This window comes from Rhea americana, unplaced genomic scaffold (genome assembly GCF_003343005.1).
Source record: "Rhea americana isolate MKP2758 unplaced genomic scaffold, rheAme1 scaffold_46, whole genome shotgun sequence".
NCBI lineage: Eukaryota > Metazoa > Chordata > Aves > Rheiformes > Rheidae > Rhea > Rhea americana.
In genome coordinates, this window is record NW_028186601.1 from 3714804 (window position 1) to 3735303 (window position 20500).

General features: G+C 37.8%; 1 protein-coding gene across 2 annotated transcripts in view; it reads right to left on the reverse strand.

Moving 5' to 3' along the window:
* The window catches only part of ZFPM2 (zinc finger protein, FOG family member 2), a 313640-nt gene that overhangs the window by 98679 nt on the left and 194461 nt on the right, over positions 1-20500 (reverse strand). For both annotated transcript variants that reach the window (XM_085316305.1, XM_085316306.1), the window contains exon 5: positions 7352-7463. In XM_085316305.1, the coding sequence (XP_085172431.1) occupies positions 7352-7463 (112 nt within the window). The remainder of the gene's footprint in view (positions 1-7351; positions 7464-20500) is intronic.

Sequence of the window (20500 nt, forward strand, 5' to 3'; positions counted from 1 at the left end):
TAAAATACATTTAGCATCTATGTCATATCTTGAAAATACTGACAGTATTTTTCTTAAAATGATATCTAAATGACCAATTCTACTACAATCAACTTAGAAAAATGGGGGGTAAACACACTACCAGAACAAAAATCACTGTTTGATACTTGCATTTTTCGTTTGCAAACAAGTCTGAATGTTGAAGCTATATTTCTTTTCACTACAACCCAGCGTGAAATACAGAATAGGCTTATTTTCCATCCCTAGTATGTTTAATAAGTGAGTGGTCGACTTAACATGTTAGTTTACAGCTTTTTACAGTTTCAGTCCCAAAATGTATCATTCTGTGGAAACCATGTCAGTATTCTGCCTATTTTTCCTCCTCAAATTAAAAAGAATGTAAATTTCAAAGCATGAAATAAACAACAAAATAAAAGACAAAAGGAGCAAAGAAAAAAAAGCTATATAYACTACCTTAATGAGAACAACTTAAAAATACCTTGTCTGCTATTTGAATGAAACACACCAATAATGAAGTGAAGCATTTTCATAGTGAAGAGGGAAATGCAGACACACTTCTTGTGATCTTCCTTTTATTATCTACAGGCTTAGAATTTAGAGGGCATGTAATAATTATGTTTATGCTATTAGATAAATACTACAGAAATTCAGGAGAGATGCACAAAATAACCTTATTCTTGTAGATAACTAAGATCATCTACAAGGCCCTGGCCTCTAAACTCCTTAAAGCAGATAATCCCCCATTGGATCTACTTGTACAGGTATAAAACAAAAAGGAGGAAACAGTATGGTCATTCTGTTTTGCTTTGTGTGTTTTTTGAGGCTGGGATCATTCCTTCTCTCTTGTGTGAATTAAATACAGAACTCTGGGGCTGCAGTCAAGTATCAATAGTCATGGGGGAAAAATCCTGTCTCCTTCTGCAGTCAGGGAAAAAAGCAGCAAAACTGATTTGCATTAGTTTGTTTGCAATAGTTTCATTAGGCATCCTGCCTGCTCAAGGTCCCTGCAAAACTAGACATGAATGGTGCCAAGCACTTTTCTGCCTGTCCTGCTTTTATGTCTGCCTGTATGAGACACTTTTCCAGTGAGGGCCTATTTCCCTACTGGTTCATGACAAGGGATTATAGAGAGTCCCATTCAAGCTGGTAAGTAATGGACTACTGAGGAGGATTTCGGTGCTGTTGTGATATTTTTTGAAAGCACTACTTCTCTTGAGGAATATTATACAGTTTTCAGTGTCATGGAGAAATAAGTGTAAAAGAACATCTTCCATGGACCTTTGATATTTGCATGAACCTCAGATGCATTTTGATAGTGCATTTTAACTGGATTCTTCCATACAGTCCATTGATGCGCAATGAAAGAGCAACAAAATTTGGTTGCGCCACTGAAGGCTTCAGCACCTTGTTTCGCTAMCGGAGGCATCCACAGGGACTCACATGCCTGCAGCAGCCTTTGCAGTGAGAAAACACTGCTCGTGTGCAACAGACTAAGCAAATTCACAAAATTTACTTTTAATAACGTGTGGAAAAAAGCCCTTTGCAGTCTGAAATATATACCCCAAGTTAACCTTTGGCCTCTTAAACAATTTATTACCTGACTCAAAAGAAAATATACTCATATCCTAATGCAGCAGTGTTTAAACCCCTTCTAATGTTTGACCCATGTCTCATTAGGGTCCTTGATGTTGTACATCTTTGGAGCAATGTACCRTCACATTGCCTGAAATTTGTTTGCAAGCCAAAAAATCACTCACAGGGGAAAAAACAGTATCAAAGATCTCATAGAGCAATTAAGAAAAGCAGTTCTCTGTCATTAAAGGAAAAAAAAATCATTCTCTTACAGCAATGGCCTTTTTCTATGAAGGTAAAAGCAGACGAGATGTTTACTTTAAATGCGCAGTATTAATTAAGAACTACCTTCAATTCTTAGCAGTAATGGCACGTAACCCTTTTGCAGCATTTGTGTCTTCATAGCTTGACATAATTAACTCACCCTATGACATAATTAACTCACCCTGAGTACTAGTGAAGTAAGAAAACAATTAGTTATTTACTGACTTAAAATACACCAACGACTGGCCAACACCTCCATGACGGGTGCTAACCAAGCTGAGCGCAGACCTGTGCTGAAGGCGCCTGGCACCCCGACTTCTGCTCTGCCCTCCCATGTGTTCGGCCTCTTCCATAGTTTCTATTTATAATTAGCTACATGACACAGTTTCAGTGTGGGCAGCTGTCATTTTAACTAATCTCATCCAGCAAATCCACCCTAGCAGGCTTGTTCTCCACTGTGATTGGAGAAGAGACTTTTTTGGGCAGCTTTCAAAAGTAACATCTGCTTGAACAACACGCGCCCACCGCTTAGCTAGGCGGAGAATCGCTCCCCAGAATATTTCCCCCTGTGTTTGTGCTCACAAAAAGAAAATGAGAATTCTTGGTTCTYGCCCTTAGGCAACATCCTTTCTAGCTAGGATTTGGTTATAGTCTCTCAGCGGGCACTGACTGYGATTTCTCTTACGGAGGAACAGAGGCTTTCTGCAGCACTCGGTAGCACGTTTCAATACCACTGGGGCAATTAACAGCGTCGCCCGCGGAGCCGCTTACGAACGTGTGCTCGGCGCGCCTGGAACAGCACCGGGGCGAGAACGTTTCTCTTCCCGCCGGCCGCCTCCTCGGGGAGGCCAGACCGGGAAGGAAACCACCGCAGGAAATCACGGCAGCGGCGGCGCAGAACCAGCCCGCTGCCGCCCCGCTCTGCCCCCTGCCCTCCCGCCGCCCGCCCAAAAGCTGCCGTTTTCGGCTTCCCGCACGAAACAACGTTTGCTGCGGCTCCCACCTGAACTTTCAGCACGCTTAGCGTCAGGCAACGCAACCAAACGGTCCCAGACATATATTAAACGTGTTGGTTTTCCTGCACAGAGTTATCCTGTGGTGCTCTGCAATCAATTACTGCTATACCACCATCATTAATAATTTTCTTAATGAAAATGATTCTGTTGATCTCCGTTGTATTTTAATTATCAGAGTTAAGCATAATTACACTGCAGCTCTGAGCTGGCATGTAGACTCCTTTAGGGCGCAATTTTGTTTTAACACACTGATAATGTAATTTTACATTGTGTCAGTTGTTTAGTTATTATCCAGTCGTACAATTCCGCTGTATTCCTGATAACAGATAATAACCTTAGCACCTCCTATATCCTGAAGTCATTTAAAAAGCAATATTGGAATTTCACAACTAGCTAACTTAATCGCCTTATGATTTTATAATTCCCACAGCTAAATATTTGTACAGGCACCCTGTTTTAACAATGCCACTAAACATACGGTATCCATACATTTCACACAAATGGCTTAAAAAGTATCTATGAAAACGTGTGTTACGTGAGAATGTTTTCCAGACTGTGGCAACAACATTTTTTTACACAGTTTCTGTTCTGTTCAGTCTTATTTCATTTTTTTTAAATCCCTTATATTGCTGGTGGAAGATTTACAGTTAATACCCCTGTCCCTTCCTAGGCTGCTACTGGACTCCTGTCTCTGGTTTTATACCTTTACCAAACCTGGTGCATAATTTTATGTTAGGCATGAATGTTTCTCAAGTACATTAAGTTGCAATGAACATACAGTTCATGCATGAATACTTCCTTCAAATGTATCTCTGTCTTGAATTACTGAAACTCTGTAGCTGTATTTTGAAAGAACATATTTGTAGATCTATATAAAGTGCAATGGCTAACATCTGTATTAAAATTTCAGATACTACATCTAGAAGAGCTCTTAAATTACTGAACATTCTATTTTCAAGACATGAGAGAAGTTTTATACAAATATTAAAACAAAAAGAGCATGCTTTTTTATGTAATTATAGTTGTAAATGTTTTCTTAAAAAAAAAAAGAATTATGACACATTTCCTGAATGTAACCAGTTTGTATAAGAGCTTGTAAAAATGGCTACTAATGGGCTGGTTTTCCCTTTTCTAAATAATCTTAGTGCTGCTGTAATGTAGGTTTAAAGAATACAGATCGAAATATGTTATTAYAGACTAAATAAAATTATTTTCAAATGCTGAATAATTATTTCATAGCTATTCACTCTAAATGTACTATGATGTATAAATTGCGATAACTGAAGTTTCTTAATCCACAAATTTATAGAAACCTGAATTGAGATTCCACTGTGTAAACAGAGCAATGCAGTCCTATATATGTGCATCATATACATACACACACACTTTCCATGTTTACTTACCTAGTGAAAATATTATGGAGATTTTTCAAGGCAAATAGGGAGTTAGCTGGCTGTCTCAGATTCACTTTCAGTGATCTCCTCTTTCARTTTTGAAAGTCTCCCTGTGATTCTTCTGTGTGCAATATGTGGGTGACTACAGTGCCTGCATCTTCAAATGAACTGGAAGTCAAGATGACATTGCTATGCTCTTGCGAAAGAGCTGGGAAAATTTTGTTCTCAAAGGTATAACCACARTAGAGTGAAAAGAAATACAGCATGTACTTCCAAGTCAGCGACTGATTGACCAGTAGCATTGAATGCTAGGCAGTTCTCCAACTTATTTCCTCTTAGAAATCTGCCAATTTAGTCTACTCATCTTATCTTGGGTATAGTGAGAAAAACAGCTCCCAGGTGACCAAATTAGGTACATGAACAACTCTAYGTATTTTGTTCAGCTAATTGCCTTCAGAAATAACAATGCATTGCTAAACAAACTAACAAAATTACACACATGCAACTGCAAAATAACATAGAATTACAACTTCATGACAGCTGACACCATTTCATTAGAGGTAATGGTACTATAGGAGACAGAAAGCTAACACAAATCAAGGCAATGTAACCTGGAATGATGAGATACAAATTGAAGAAAGAAACATTATTGTATTTATTTATTTTACCATCTTCTATTTGACATTGTTTTGTGATCTAAACCAATTACTCTTTCCCAAGAGGGTTCAARGCAAGTGTAGGTACTTTACGAACAAAAGAACAGCCAAATCAAAGTGCAAAGAGATGAACAGAAGACAGTGAAGACAAAGCACATCTGTACCTTATTTTCCACATTCTCTTATTGAAGTTGAAGGTATTTAACATGTTTTTATCATGTTTTTATGGTTGACTTCATTCAGAATATGCATCTACATTGTGTGGTATAGGTATTGGAAATTATCTCAAAYGCTATACAATTATCACACAATATTTCGTTACCAAGTACTAAAATAATAAGCATTATTAGTACAAGATGCAGCATATTTGAATAAGAAGAATAACATTTTGTTCCTGTTAGATCGTGCCAAACTGAAGAAASTTTTTTGTATTTGAAAGAAAAAGTTCCTATTTCAATAGATTCAATCACATAGCTAGCACTGAAACTGTATAATAAATTAGTTAGTGTTTGGAAAGTACTTTGAAGATGAAAAGTCTTATTGGTATATATGTGCTAAGTATTACAATACTTACAGAAAGAATATAATACTTGATAAGACGTCATCCTATGGGAATTTCAGAAGCTGTATTTTGGTGTAGAAGAAATTTCTCATTACATTAAAAAGAAAGTTGTAGAAAGTTTGCCTATGAACTGTATTCAATACTATGAATAGCAAATTGCAGTTTTGTACCCATGAAAAAGGCATCACTATATTATACTCAGAACACTTTGCAACTTCTTTCACTTGGGCAGCAATCAGAAAGCTGCAAAGGAAGGGCAGCTCAACCCTTTTTAGACATGATCCCAGTTCTCTAGTACTGCAGGTGTTTCAGGTTGCAAAATGAGTATGTTGGCATTCTGTAATTATAATAGAAAGAATTTATAAGACCCTGGTGTGCAACTCATTTTTAACATGCAAATTCCCTGTTTTCAGCGTTTCAACTTTCAAAGGCTTATGGCAGTTTAAAAGCAATCCTCTTATAAGTGTATAAATTGCAATGATTATAGGAACGAGTTGTAATTGTTTCTAGTAAGTTTTTAGGAGTCTTTGATGTTATGATTAGTGTTTTGTATGTTAATATATTGATATGGGTGCTTATTTGCTTGGATGCTTGTATGCTGAAATGGTCACTAGGTTGCCTCAGCAAACAAATCTTTGATCTCAGTAGGTCTGTTTGGTTAGAAATAAAACCTAAAAGAAATTAAACAAGAACAGTGCATGTGTTCTAAAGTATTCACAAAGTGCTGAGTTTGGCAATTGAAATACTAGGAAGGAAAGTCATTGTTTTGCAACCTGATCCTCAGTGAGAATGCCAAGAACAGCTACACTAAATAGGTTACTCTTATTCCTTGTATTCAAGTAGCTTTTATAACATACTATAACGATACTATAGCCACATGTACAGAGCACATTCACAGTGACTGACTAAACAGCATGGTGCCTAGTCCAGGGTACTATGGACTGAACTCAGTGCCTCCGCATCTGAGCCAAAGTAGCTGCTGGATGCAGTAGCTTAGATGTAGATTGTTTGAAGGGGGGAGGGAATCTGATAAAAGCTGATATTCACTTGAGCAAATCTGACAATTCACATAAAACAGAAACAACATGCATTCCAGTATGTCACTACATTCCACTAAAGCATCATCACATCCTGCTGCCACACAGAAACTGGAACATCCCTGGATACTGCAATGTCAAAGGTACAACCCTGAAATCTAGTTGCGCTTATCTTCTGCTATCGTGCTGATGTGACTTTTTATCATAGTGCAATCAAGTTTGAATCCTTCTTACAAACTAAGATTTCAATTAGTAATCTGCAATGCAATGTAACATATAAAAATGCAATCTGGTATGTCATATAAAATGTCAGAAAGAATTCACTTATTTGAAGTGTATAATTACAGATCTGAGGTCTCCCAAGAGGCACTAAGTCTCAGAGAGAAGTGGATGGTATGTCTTATGTCAGCTTATGCCCCTCTGTGTTTGTAAAACATTGAGTACATTACACACACAATGTGGGCTTTTCTATAATGAAAAGGAGAGGGAGAAGAGGAGGGAGAGGGAGAGTGAAGAGAAGGGAAGGGAAAGGGAAAGGGGAAGGAGAAAGGGAAGGGGAAGGGAATGAGGAAGGGGAAGGGGAAGGGAAARGAAAATGGAAAGGGAAAGGAGAAGGAGAAGGGAAAGGGGAAGGGAAAATGGAAAGGGGAAGGGAAAGAGAAAATGGAAAGGAAAGGGGAAGGAAAAGAGGAAGGGAAAGGCAATGTGCTGGTAAAGTAGGAATGCAAACTAATATAATTTAAAACAAGCGAAAACAAACTAGTCTATTTCTCTAACTATTATGTAACAGGTATATTTTGATGCTAATACTTTGCAAAAGAAAGTAAGAGAAAAATTGGCTTGTGTTTACCTTTGCTGTACACAATGCAGTTGTTTTTGTTGTCTTCTACTCCTTGCCAAGTCACATCCAGCAACCACTTGGGGCCAGCCGTCAGTACCATAGGGACTGAAGCCTTTGTCTTCTGCAGGAAGGATGATAACAAACAGATGCCATTTGCTTGCCTTGATTAAGAACTTGAATAATAATAGTAATAATAATTTTATTTGCAAACAACAAAATCTCCAAACCCATAAGCCAAGGTCTTATTCCCCAGCCTCGAGATTTTTTTTAAGAAGACACAAGCAGTAAGCTTTAGTTCTTTCATTGATTTGAATGGTAGAACTATTATCAAGGATTTTTCTGAATGATATTGGATCAGATCTCCAAGATTAAGCAGATCTCTGGTGGCTCTGAATTATAAAGGGAATGCAGATGACTTTCACAGCAAAGAGCCAAGTGTTTAGAAGTGAACTTTAGACACATTGTACTTCATTATCAACAGGATCTCACTATTTCCTGAAACAGGCARGAAAGAATTTAAAGAATCAGTATCCATTTCAAAGATCTGTCCTGGGTAACATTTGTATTATCATAGGAAATTGTTCTGAATGGAWAATGTAATTTTCCCCCTTTTGCTAAGTGTTGATGTGCGATTTTACTATGGTTGAAATAATAATAATAATGCTAATGATGCACTACTCTTTGTCTCTAGAAAGACTGTAAAAGAAGTTGTATGAATAAATTCAAATGCAGAGAAGTAAAGCATGACATGCATTGCTCTGCAAAGCATACAAGCAAGGAGTTGTACACTTAACCAAACCATCTCTTGTGTATATTTTGGATGATATATTTAGAGAATTTGGAATTTGAGGAGATAAGGTAGAGGCTTCAAACTTACTTACACTTAACTCCCTTCACTAATCAAATAGCAAAAAAACCTGTGTATAATCCTGACTTTGTAAGTGGTACTGAAATGCCACTTAATTTTCTGTCTTTCACCACTCTTGCTCTCTAGACCAAACACAAAACAACAACACAGAGTACAAAGTACAATAGAAAAGTCCGGAGTAACCCTTTTCCTTATCTGAGATATAATCCTGTCCAAGACATTCCAACCTTTTATAAGACAGCTTGTTCTATTATTTTCTATTCCATCACTAATTCCATCACTAATTCTACAACTGGTTCCTGCAACACCTGTGATATTCCACATGATTAAATGAGTTCCAAAATAYCAAGACATAGAAAATCATATATTCACATGGATATTTCAGATGCTCTGATCTTATTTAATACCTAAAACTGTTCTACGGATGAAGTTATCATAGTACATATTACATTCCCTGAATATACAGGAAAAGATTTATTGAAATTAAGATATATAAAATATTTTATTCATATAAGAACATACTATTACACATCAGTATTTTGATAGAGATGTTGGAATAAGATGTGTGTAGTAAACCTCACAGTTCTTCATATTTTTGCATTTGTTTTTGATCCTTTTATTCTCTAATACTGTTTTACCAAACATAGTATTTCTTGCTTAATTTTTATTTTATATTTTGCATTTTTGTATAAATGATTAAGTTTTTCTATATGCACTCTACTATACTATATTATTCATTTTTCAGAAGTGTCGGAAAAAAGTAGATTGAAATGAAGAATGAAATTAGTAAAAAGGAATATGAAAACTAGTAACAATACACCTACTTAATACATAGATATTGAAAACAGAGAAATGACACATCTCACTTTCTAATATTGCTTTTTGTACAGTAAATGCAGAAATAACAGTGTGTGATTATGTGAAATTTTACAATGCCGAAGTCATCTCTACTGCATGGGTTTAAAATCTGAATTTAAAGCCATGTTCTTATCGGTCAGTTAACAAAACCTTTTTTTTTTAATTTATTTTCATATATAAATCATCAAGAAGCCCAATAGCTTCAATTATCAAATCAGTACATATTACATGTCAACTATAACTGCAAAGAAATAACTAGGAGGAAGACCAAGGCATGTTCCTACCATGTGCTGAATTTCTCCAACTGCCATTTCAGTCAAGGCATTAATGTGCTTTTTATAGTCAGATAAAAATTTGCTCTTAGTCTCTGGTAATCCCAAGTGCAATCAACTGATAGTGGAATRCTACTCAAGCAGTGGACTTTTCCAAGTATGCTATACATGAGTCAAACATTAAAACACATGTTTTTTTTAAGCAAGATACCAAGCTAAAAAAACCAACCAACCAACCAAAAAGCTTCTACTATGTGTAGAAAGGGACATCTGATTTTCTACAAGATCCAATTCTTATTTCTGGTTTTCTTCTTCTCAGATATCTGACATTTCTTTGTTTTCCTCCCCTCTGTATGGTATTAATATTTGCATTAAGGCGGCTATAGTACAYGATCTACATAGACAGGACAAACAAAATGTGAGGGAAAGGATTACACTTAACCACATACTACTGAGCAAGAAACGAGATGCAGAGATATTGTATGATTTTCTCTTGGAGATTAATCTCTCCTTCAGTAAATTGAAGGCTTAGTCCCACGTCACTGCTCCTGTTTTTAGACAAAAACAGGAGACAGAGCTGGTGCCTCATCCGTTTTGCTGTGGAGTCTCTGCAAAACCAGGTAGACTGAGCACCAGCAGCCATGATGTGAGTCCACATTGCAGTCTCCTGTTTGCAGTTTTGCGTGAAATGTAAAAAAACTAAATGGACATCACTAAATTACCTTCCAGATCAGCTTTGCACTAAAACTTGTAATCTGTTCAGCAGCTGTGAGTGGTTACTACTTGCTAGAGATAGGCRGGAGGACAAACAGGGTGTTTCTTTTCACAGCTCTGCTATTTGAGAAGAACTGGTGGACATCTCAAAAGAAACTCCCACTCTCCCATAGCTGTGCTCCCAAGCTGTACAGATATGTAAATAAACTTCTTTTAATATGAAAGCAAAACTTCACAAGGCCCTGGCTGCTTGTAAAGTTTGGCAGCTCAACTAAGGGAGATGGGCAAGGACTTCTCTTTGAAGTACCTCAGAGGCATATTACATGAGCTGTGAGATGAGTCAGCACGCCTCTTATGGACCACGGTAACATTTCTTGGGGCTCTAGAGTTTTGTAAGGTTCACATGKTTAGAGGAGATGTTCACCAGTGGCAAAGGCTTGTTCTTGTTGTGGCTTATTACATAGTAAGAATTGAAGCAAGCTTGCTGATTCCAGAAAGGCCAATTCCCTAAAATGGTTAAAATGAAAAGACCCTGGTCCAAGATAACAAGAAGCTATGGTTAAATCAGTCATGCCTTTATCACCTCAAGATTAGACTACCGCAATGCGCTATACCTGAGGCTACATTTTAAATCCATTTGAAAGCTGAAGCTGGTGCAGAATGCGGCAACTCGCTTGTAAAGCAGGATATCATGCTTTGAGCACATTACATCAGTGCTTTCGAATCCGCACTAAGTGTCTGTGGGATTTAAGGTGCTGATATAACCTGAGAAGTCTGGGACCTGTCTACCTGATACCTATTTGAGACCTGCCTAGTCCTTTGTCCTGATCATACAACCACAGCTGAGATCCACCAAGGCACATGAAAAAGGGCTTTCTTGGCTTAACACAGAATAAACTGCTGGCACTGCAAAATGGTCTTCACAATAGTTCTTTACCTTTGGGACACCACCCTTCTTGAAGTAAAGTATGGTAATGCTCTGACTCTCAGAGTGTACTAGGAAAATTACTCTGTAATTCAGAAGATAAAAATATTTATTTAAATGTAACATTTAGTTGGTCATTCATAAAATGTGGGAGACTTTAATTGCTTTATATTATGGCTTTTTACAGTGTATTAGGAGTATTTCCAGCCTAAGAAAGGTGCCTTCTTATGTTCTTTTAACTCTTAAAAACTAATAAAGTGGCAACTGATTTCATCAACCTGACATTTTTGAATAACTTCAAATACAGTCTGTTCCAAAATTTTTCATGAAACAGTAGCAACAATATTATAGGTGCTTAAAAATAAGACTTCAAAAATCAAATTAAACTCTATTTCTCCCTCCAAACGAACTGTTACAAATTACTCTGATGCCTACCAGGGCATTCCACCTACAACCCAAGTAATATCAAAAGGATTGGTTAACTGGGTGTCCATAACACAGGACCATACAACAAGAACCTCAAATTTTGGAAATGATGGTATATAACAAGACTGCAATATTGTTAACGTCTTCACACCAGGTAGATGAGTTTTACCTGAAAATGTTGTTTCTGCTAAAGTCTTCATATTCCTACATGCCATAACCAGACAAATTTGACAAGGACAAACAGGGTCAAAATCACGATCTCTCAGGGAACAATTAGAATCAGCTAATGAGGATAAAAGAGGCCAAASAGGCATCCACTTTTCACTAACCTTTGAAGCAACTGGACAAACAAGGGAGGTAACCCTCAATAAATGTTTACATTCAGTCAAGAGGTTAATGGAGCTAAAAATAACCAGCACAGTGGGCTGAAAATAGTTTTGCACTCTAGCTAAAAGGAATCAATGCTGACAAGGTAATGTTAGATTTGCTCTTCCCTGCAAAGATTTCTAAAATATGATGTGTGTGGCCCAGCAAAAATTTTGAGGAAACCCGCACACTGAAAGGAAATATGGCAGGAATAAGTTGTTTGAAATCCGTGAAATTATGTCAGGAAAGGGATGCTCATCACTGCTAGCTGGCTTCTAAGAAGCTGTGTCAGAGCAAGTAATAGGTACTAAGCTAATGTTCAGTAAGTCACTGTGATGTGACTGTACTGTCCCAGGCACAGGGGACAGTACACATCCAAAAAGTGGACAGCATTATCTAAAGGGATACACTATTCACTGAAAAATCACTACTCTTCAAATCTTTATTTTTTTTTCCTTCAATCAGTACAGGCCTCCCTAATGTCAGAGCTACCTTTTTAAATTACCCTCACCGAAAAAGAGGAAAGTTGCTGGTGACTGAAGATACTCAAGGGCCTTGTTTCCATTCTCTTCTGGGCCTCCAGATAGATTTTCACTGTAAATCTTCTAAAGAATTTGAGTTCTCGTAAGTGATACAGAAGATTACTAAAAGGTCTTCATGCCCTTAGAGAATGTTCCTGTGCCCCTCGGTACAGTCTTACTTTCTACAGTCAATTAAGGACAACACTGTACTGCGAGGAGAGCTGTAAATATACCTCGAGTGCCGTCAGATATGAGTCTGGGATAGTAAAATATCAGTTAATATTGGTTAGTAGCAACCCAGGGAGGTTGCGACTTCAAAATTCAATTTAAATTCAAATTGACCATCAGAGGGCTGACGTAGCTGCTGACAGGCTGAAGCGCCAGAACCTCCTCCCCGGAGAGGGGAAGGTCACCTCTCAGCACAACAGTCACCACCCTCAATACAGTAAGAGCTCCTCAAAGCCCAGCTGGGAAGGGCTCCCGAGGGCTTGCTCACTCTACAGTGAGCAACACCAGAAGTTTACATTAACATTGATGTCTCGATATATTTCTTCATCATATAATTGATTACAAATTCATTGAACCCTAAGACACGCAAATCCAACGAACCCAGTGTGTGAACAGACACGGGCCCCCATTCTGCCGTTTATTTGTGCGCAATCTGCTGGACTGTCCTTCAGTTTCAGATTCTGCAGCTTCCCTGRTAACTGGCAAAAGAAAGAGACAAATCATTGCTTGTGATGGGCCGTGAAACTGATGATGGAGAAAAGAAAGAGGATTCAGTATTACTTCCCWGGATCTTGGCAAAGGTAGGAGGAAGTCCTTATGTCACCTTACACTCAGGGCTCTCAATTCTATTTATTCAGCACTGCTGGTTAACACAATGCACCTGCAGACAAGCTGGTTCCAGAAAAGACTGCATCATTCTGGGTCTACAAGATATTATATTTCACTGCTATTTCTTCTGAGATTCCACTTTTCTGAAAAGGGAATCAAGTCTCTTTAGCTTTTTGTATTGATAGTAAAAGGAAAGAACTGGTAATATTTGAGGAGGCTGTGGCCAAACCAAAGCTTTTAAATGCTTCAAACACGAGAAGAAAAAAAAAGTGGAGGAGAAAGAAAAAGAAATGTACACACAGATGGAATCCCAAAAGACAGCTGGGATTCCCTTCAACTGAGAAACCCTGCTGTTTACCCCAGGAGATCATCACTTGTCAAGTGACAAAGCTGAACATACATTTCGCCATACATTCACAGACCTAAAGTAGACCAAAGAAAATATTAAATCAAAAAATACACTCTAAGTCTATTACTACTTTCCAACACTGTCATGACTTCAATATGATTTCAAATTCTTTATTAATATCAAACATGCCTGCCAACGAATGTCCCTAATGCATCCTAAATGCAAGACAGATTTTGAAATCTGTTCATGTTACCTAGCCAGAATACATTCTTTTCAATCAATAAAATAAGCATCAATCTAATCTCACTGTAACTTAGACACGAAGTAATGGTTGTCATAGAAAGCAGCTTTAGCTTGTTCTCTTTAATCTGAAGATGAGGACACAATAAATACTGGTGCCACTTTGAGATCTTTAAAAAATTCTAAGCGCAAAACTCAGCACTGAGTTACAAATCCTAGGAGAGCTGGAAATGTGATATATTTAGAAGCCACATCTGCATTCGGCACATCTAGGACTGCTGAAGTTCAGCCTCCCTGTGCAGTCCATGGGCCTGCCATTCCTTGTCTTGGCAGTGGTCCTTCTTGCCCACTCTGTGTGCCAAGGACCTCAATGGATCCCTCTGAGAGCACTTTTGTGGTTCCCAGTTCCTGCATTTAGAGAAGCCTAACTCAGCCAGGATCAGGACATTCAAGGTCTATTTGCAAAAAAAYTGCCCTTTCATTTGGAATATATAGGCAAAAGCAGAGTGAAACTCATACCCTCACAACTTAGGAAAGGTTGTATTAATGGAAAGATAATAGGTATTCACATAAAATATGTACAGCACAAAGTACTGTTAGGCTCAGTTATCCAAAATCATAAGTTACAAAATTATAAAATTATCTTAAAATCCTCCAAATGTATAGAAAACAGGAGCTATAGACTTATTTATATATTTTTATCTTCTTTTTGTCTGGAATACCTTTGGAACCTATTTTCAAATTTCCCCTCAGAACTGTTGATGCTATAAATTTATGTTTAAAGTAGTTAAAACAGATTCTGGTTTATGGCACTTGGACTCCTATTCCTAGCTCAGAGGCCCAGCRAGTCTTGAGAGCTGCCTCGCACAGTCTCTTGGAGGATGTGACACCCAGCTGATAGTAACAGAGATGGAAAAGCTGCAAAATCTGCGTCTATGAACTCTCCTCTGCCTTTCCTCTGCCGCCACTGCCTCTATTGCTGGCCTTTCTTTTCCAATCCTTTCCACTCTATAAAGTCTTTTCCCCTTGGCTTCAATGCACAGCTGCCCCACCCCTGCCCTGTCAYCCTACCTTCCCTTTCCTTGATTTGGGGTTTACTGGTCTACTGGAGCCTAGTTAACTCCTCCCTTTCCAAATACCATGGAACTGGCAGCAGTATGTCCTGCCATCACTCTCAGCCTGGCTTTTGTTATACATCTCCTATTATTCTCTGTCTTGTTCTTCAGATTCTTCGGAAAAGCACAAAAKACATTGTGCATTTACACAATGAACTAATACCAGGAAATCACACTTAGTTGGTGCTGAGATTGTTCAAAATATGATTAACAAGGATATTCTGAAACTTTGCAATGCAAAGCGAATTATCTTTGCTCTGATCAGTTGATGTCTGTGGGTAATATGCCCACCATAATTGAGTCTTAGTGTTCAGGTATCTGTCATGGGTCCTAAACCTTTCAATTTTACTGTAAAGTTGAATACTTTGGATAATACTATTTCAGAGATGACATGCACCTGTACAGATGAAATCAGACTATATATAACTTATCTTTAGAAAAGATATGTTGCAGTGCTTCTTGCACATTTTAACACTGATTTATCAGTGCATTTTTCCTACTGGGTTATGCTCCATGCTGTAAATTATTGTCTACATTGAGAATTAGGTTTTCGTTACTACTACTACTGGGACTATTTTGGTATTTCTCAGTAAATACTTTCCAAACAAACTTGCTTCAGTATAATGCCCTTCACTTTTGCTAGTCATTTTTAGTGTTAAGTAAATGAGTATTCCACCAAATACGACTTAGCTGCATTTCTGCAAACATCTAGTTTGCACTGGCTATGTTGGGAGACTAAACTTGGGGAACAGCAGTCAATCCCCGTTAATCATTTGACACTTGCTCTCTGACTTCGCACAAAGATCTTTTGGGAYTGAGGTGGTAAATGTGACAACAGATATTCTAGATAATGAAGAGGACCATTACAGAGGATGTTTTCAGAAGACAAGAAAGTATTTATACTGCATATAGGTAAATTCTGCCTGTTCACACTGTCCAACGATATATACTTAAAGCACCTACTATAACTGTTATGCCTATTATAAATYGGCACAGCAGTAGTACAGTGTGATTCTGCTGAATTTCTATTCTGTAATTTTGGATTTTTTTCTCTTTTGTACATGTTTTAACCTCAAAATGTATGACTTAATCCTCATTTTCAGAAGTTTACATTCCATAGATTGTATATACTTATTAACYGAATAATCCATTAAAAATGCAAAAAAAAAGGCCATGCAGAAAGAGTGTTATAAACAATCCATTACACAGAATAACAGATTAGCTAGTAGTTAATTACTGATTATAGATTCTAGTTATTATATACTACTATTACTTTGCCCAGAGCTACAAACACAGGAGCTTGGATGTGTTGCTTTAGACAGTGAACATTTTTGTCATGAAAGGTGARTAAGTGAAGGTCATGCTTTAGCAACAATGAGAGATAATGTTATCTAATTTCACATTTTTTTCTAAAATCAAAAAGGAGAAAGATGAGAAGTTTTCTGTATATACTATTACAATATTTTAAATATACTATCATCTACTGCAGCACTATTAGGATTATATTTCCAATACATATTGAGGCCTTTATGAAATAAATATTTAATACAAAGGTACTTTAGACCATGGTATAAGTATTATAATGTTACTGTCTTGATGATACGTGATATAATACTTGAACTTCAGTGGTACTCACACTGAAGGAACACAAAATATTATATAAAAACTCCCAACTAGATTTAGGGAATATATACAATCTGTGCTTTTCTTGCTAATTTTTGAAGAATTTTAAGCATATTTATCTTAGATATTTTTCATATCTATGTTTACCAATAGAAAATAGAGTAGTTTAAAGTAAGAGTATAAATCCAATGTGTGATCCTCTGCTCAAGTTTCAAATCCACGTTTTTTATTCGTTAAAAGACAGGGCAGTCATTTAAGGCAGAAGTACAAGTTTAACGCATAACAAGCAGAAGTCTTGTATGACTTTGATTAATTATTTAGTTCAGTTAAAACATCACAGTTTATCTCATTTTAAGATTATYCTTGACATATTTAGAAATCCTAATGCAGATTTTATGGCCCACACCTATCCCTGATGGTGCTAATGGACCAGACATAATGAATCATTCTAATTTGGATGAAAGGACCACACAACATCGCGGCAGTTCTTTAGAGAATTAAGGCTCAATTCTGATCTTCCAGACTTATGAATGCATTTTTTGGATTAGGCCGCGTATCTGTGCATCTGTTGAGTCTCAAGGGGTGTATACTCAGCTAAGTATTCTGACCTTCCAATGTACTGTATCAAATGTGTGGCCTAGGGATATGGAAGGATTTGATTACAACTGTATTTTAACACTGATTTAATATATAATTATGGGCTAAAACCTAATTCCTCCTTACATCTTTATGTAGAAAATTCCACCACTATTAAGCAGAAGCTAGGGTATTTTTACCCAGAGAGTAAATGGAAGAAACTGAAATACCCACCCAGGATAATGTAAAATCAAGGACAATCTCCTTAGGAATGGCTTTAAAATCAGCTTCTTGTGCCCACAAAAAATATTTTTAAATGATCTTTTGTGAGTATGCTGTTGGTTGTGCACTGTTGCGTTATGCATGATTCTTGATTGCTTTTGGTAAAAATAAAATGTAACAAGATTTCATTAGCAATTTTCAACATTATTYTAAGATTTTTTTTATCGGTAATAAGGAAAGAAATTAACTTACACAAACACAAAAATATTAATGGAAAAATCTGTAGATAACTAGAATTTTGGATTACTCTCTATTCTTTTATAACTTTTACTTTCTTGTTTAAAAAAGACAGAATTTTATCAAATTTCCTTTACCTGGGGAAACTTCCATAATATACACATAATGTCTTCATTTTAAATTTTTTATTCTGAAAAAAACATGAAATAGTACTACTGAGAAAACCATGAAATAATACTACTGGCATCACATGAAAATGAGCTTGGCTAAAATTATCATATCACTATGCAGTATCCTAGAGTTTTTTTAATCTTCTTTCCATTCCATCACAAATTGTAAAAATTTTTAAATAAGTAATGATTTTACAGGATAACAGATTAACAGGGGCATTATTATAGGCAAAATATTTTTCTGGGCTCTTTTTTGGTAAATATTATCTTTATCATATCTGAATTATGGATTTATGATGATTACATATTTTGATTATGATTTCAGGAGGTTTGGGCCAAGAATATGAACTGAGCAGACTGGTGCCTATTCTTTGCAGGCAGAGTTACTTTCTTCCAGTCGAAGAATATAACTAGGTCATTCCTCCCCCTCCCCTTAAAAGCATGAGGATTTTTTTTCCCCCTATGCTCGCATAAAAATGAAGTTCCCTAAAATGCCCAGTGGCAGATGAAAGGGATCCTGATTTTTCTGAAGCTTGTGTGACACAGTTGTGTAACACAGCTCTCATTTAAATCACTTCAATGTACTGATTATATGCAGCATAACAGGGAACTACAACTATGCAAGTTTACACTAAGAAAAGAAAAAAAGTTTGAAAGGAATGGGTGAAGGTCCTTCACTGGGCCCGGAGATAACCGTGAGGAGTCCAGCAGCAGCAGGACCGGCAAACGTGGGGTGCTGGTTCCAGTAAGACTCAACAAACAGCTCAGATCAGAATCTAAAGTGCGGGAAAACAGCCTGTAGCTTCGAGATTAGCTTTCTCGCACTATTCCTGAGTTAAGCCAGTACAAACATCATCATGAATGCATAATTATGATTACGCTCTACGCTATGCATAATAGATCTTAAAATCTGGAAACAAAGAAGTAGTGCAGGAACGCTGTTTTCAGGCTTTTGGTTGTGAACACAATGAAGCCAGGCGTAAGGGTAAAAAAGACTTTTATATAAGTAAATACAGTTCCAAGAAAAYGCATTTTATTTGGGAAATTCATTCAGATACTTTYGAAACATTTACACAGAAAACAGGGSCTAAAGGGGTGACGGGGACCTGGCATATGATTACRGCTTGAAAGTAACAGGGAATAAAAAATAATCCCTCTCCCATTTTAACGTATTTTAGGATACTCAAAACATTATCATTTGGAATAAGTAAAAACAGACAAAGAAGCTGACAGCTCRTCAAGATTATTTAAAGGATCTTTCTCTCAGAAAGAAGTTGATTTCTGAAATCTTTTGCCCCGCGACGTTCACTACGAAGCAACGTCCAGCTCCAGGAACGCTGGCCGTCCACAGCCTGACACGAGGCTGAAAGGAGGGTACCGACAAAGCCCGACTTTGCTTGCCGGTGAGCCGATGCATCCGTTCCTGCAGTCCACGGCTGCCCGGCACGCACGCTCCAGGCAGGCACCGGCCGACAGCCGCAGCCCCGCGCCGTGCTCGCTCCTGGGTCCCCTCAGGAGCTATCGAGCCTCTGCTCCGCACCGAAGTAAAGGTGCTTGCACGCAAGTCCGCATTTGAGACGCGCACTTTCTGAAGTAGGGAGCATCAACAAAAAGCAAYGAATTTGCATCTCGTTCACAGAAATCAGGCTAATTTTCTCTTGCGAAGGAAAAACTCAAAGTGGGTAAGAGTCCCGCTGGGTACCTCCACCCTGTGTCTGAACTTAAATCCATTCCTTTGCTGGCTCAGACAAGTGTCACAAATGAAGATTTTTAATTCTAAAAGGTAATTTTTCCTGGATAGCCTTTATCACTTAAAAAAAAAAAATCAAAGCAGATTGCTTTTGCTTCCAACAAGATTTCCAGACAAATTATCAGACACTTAAGCAAAAAGGAAAAGGAAAAGGAAAAGGAAAAGGAAAAGGAAAAGGAAAAGGAAAAGGAAAGGAAAAGGAAAAGGAAAAGGAAAAGGAAAAGGAAAAGGAAAAGGAAAAGGAAAGGAAAGGAAAGGAAAGGAAAGGAAAGGAAAGGAAAGGAAAGGAAAGGAAAGGAAAGGAAAGATTCAGTTTCCCAATATCCTTAGTACTTAAATATCCCCGTGGGGTCAGTAACAGGAGAGGAAAGCCCCATGCCATGGGTGCAGCCAAGAACAGGCCAACACCGCAGACTGTGTCACAGCTATGAAGGCTCAAGGACTCAGACCTAGCAAAAGCTTGTCATGTTGGCCCAACCAGAGAAGTCCAGGCCACCAGAGCGCACAAGTTAGTAAAACTTCATCATTCCTTGGGCATCCCTGCAGCCCTCACAAATCCAGCCCCCAGCTGCAGGAGAGACCAGCCTGTTCACACGCAAAGTTCAAGAGAAACTTGATTTACAGCTGCACCTTACAAGCAGAAAGCGCATTTGGAGGGCGCAGAGGATCCTGGACAAAGAGCRACACACGATGGGGCCGCGGTGGGAGACAGCAGTTCCCACAGTATTATAAAAATGCATCTTATTCTGTTTTTAATCAACGAACCTTATCCGGCAATCAAGGCAGATATATAATAAGCTGAGCTACTCTGTAAATCTAAACATTCCCCACAAATAGGAAAGATACAGCCTGAGCTCCCTGATTGTTACTACAGCAACTATCTAAAATGAAAATCTTGTTAACCCTTCGCATGCTGCAACCACCCATGCGCCGGTGGTAGCTGACTTCCGTGCACTTATCTTTCCTTTTCCCCCCCTCAAGAAATTCATAATTGTACGGCTCTGCAGTAGTTATGCTCCGGTTATCCTATTTGAGACCAAAAGGACTGGGCGAGGTGGTGGTTTCGTACGTACGGCCGAGTTTTGTCAC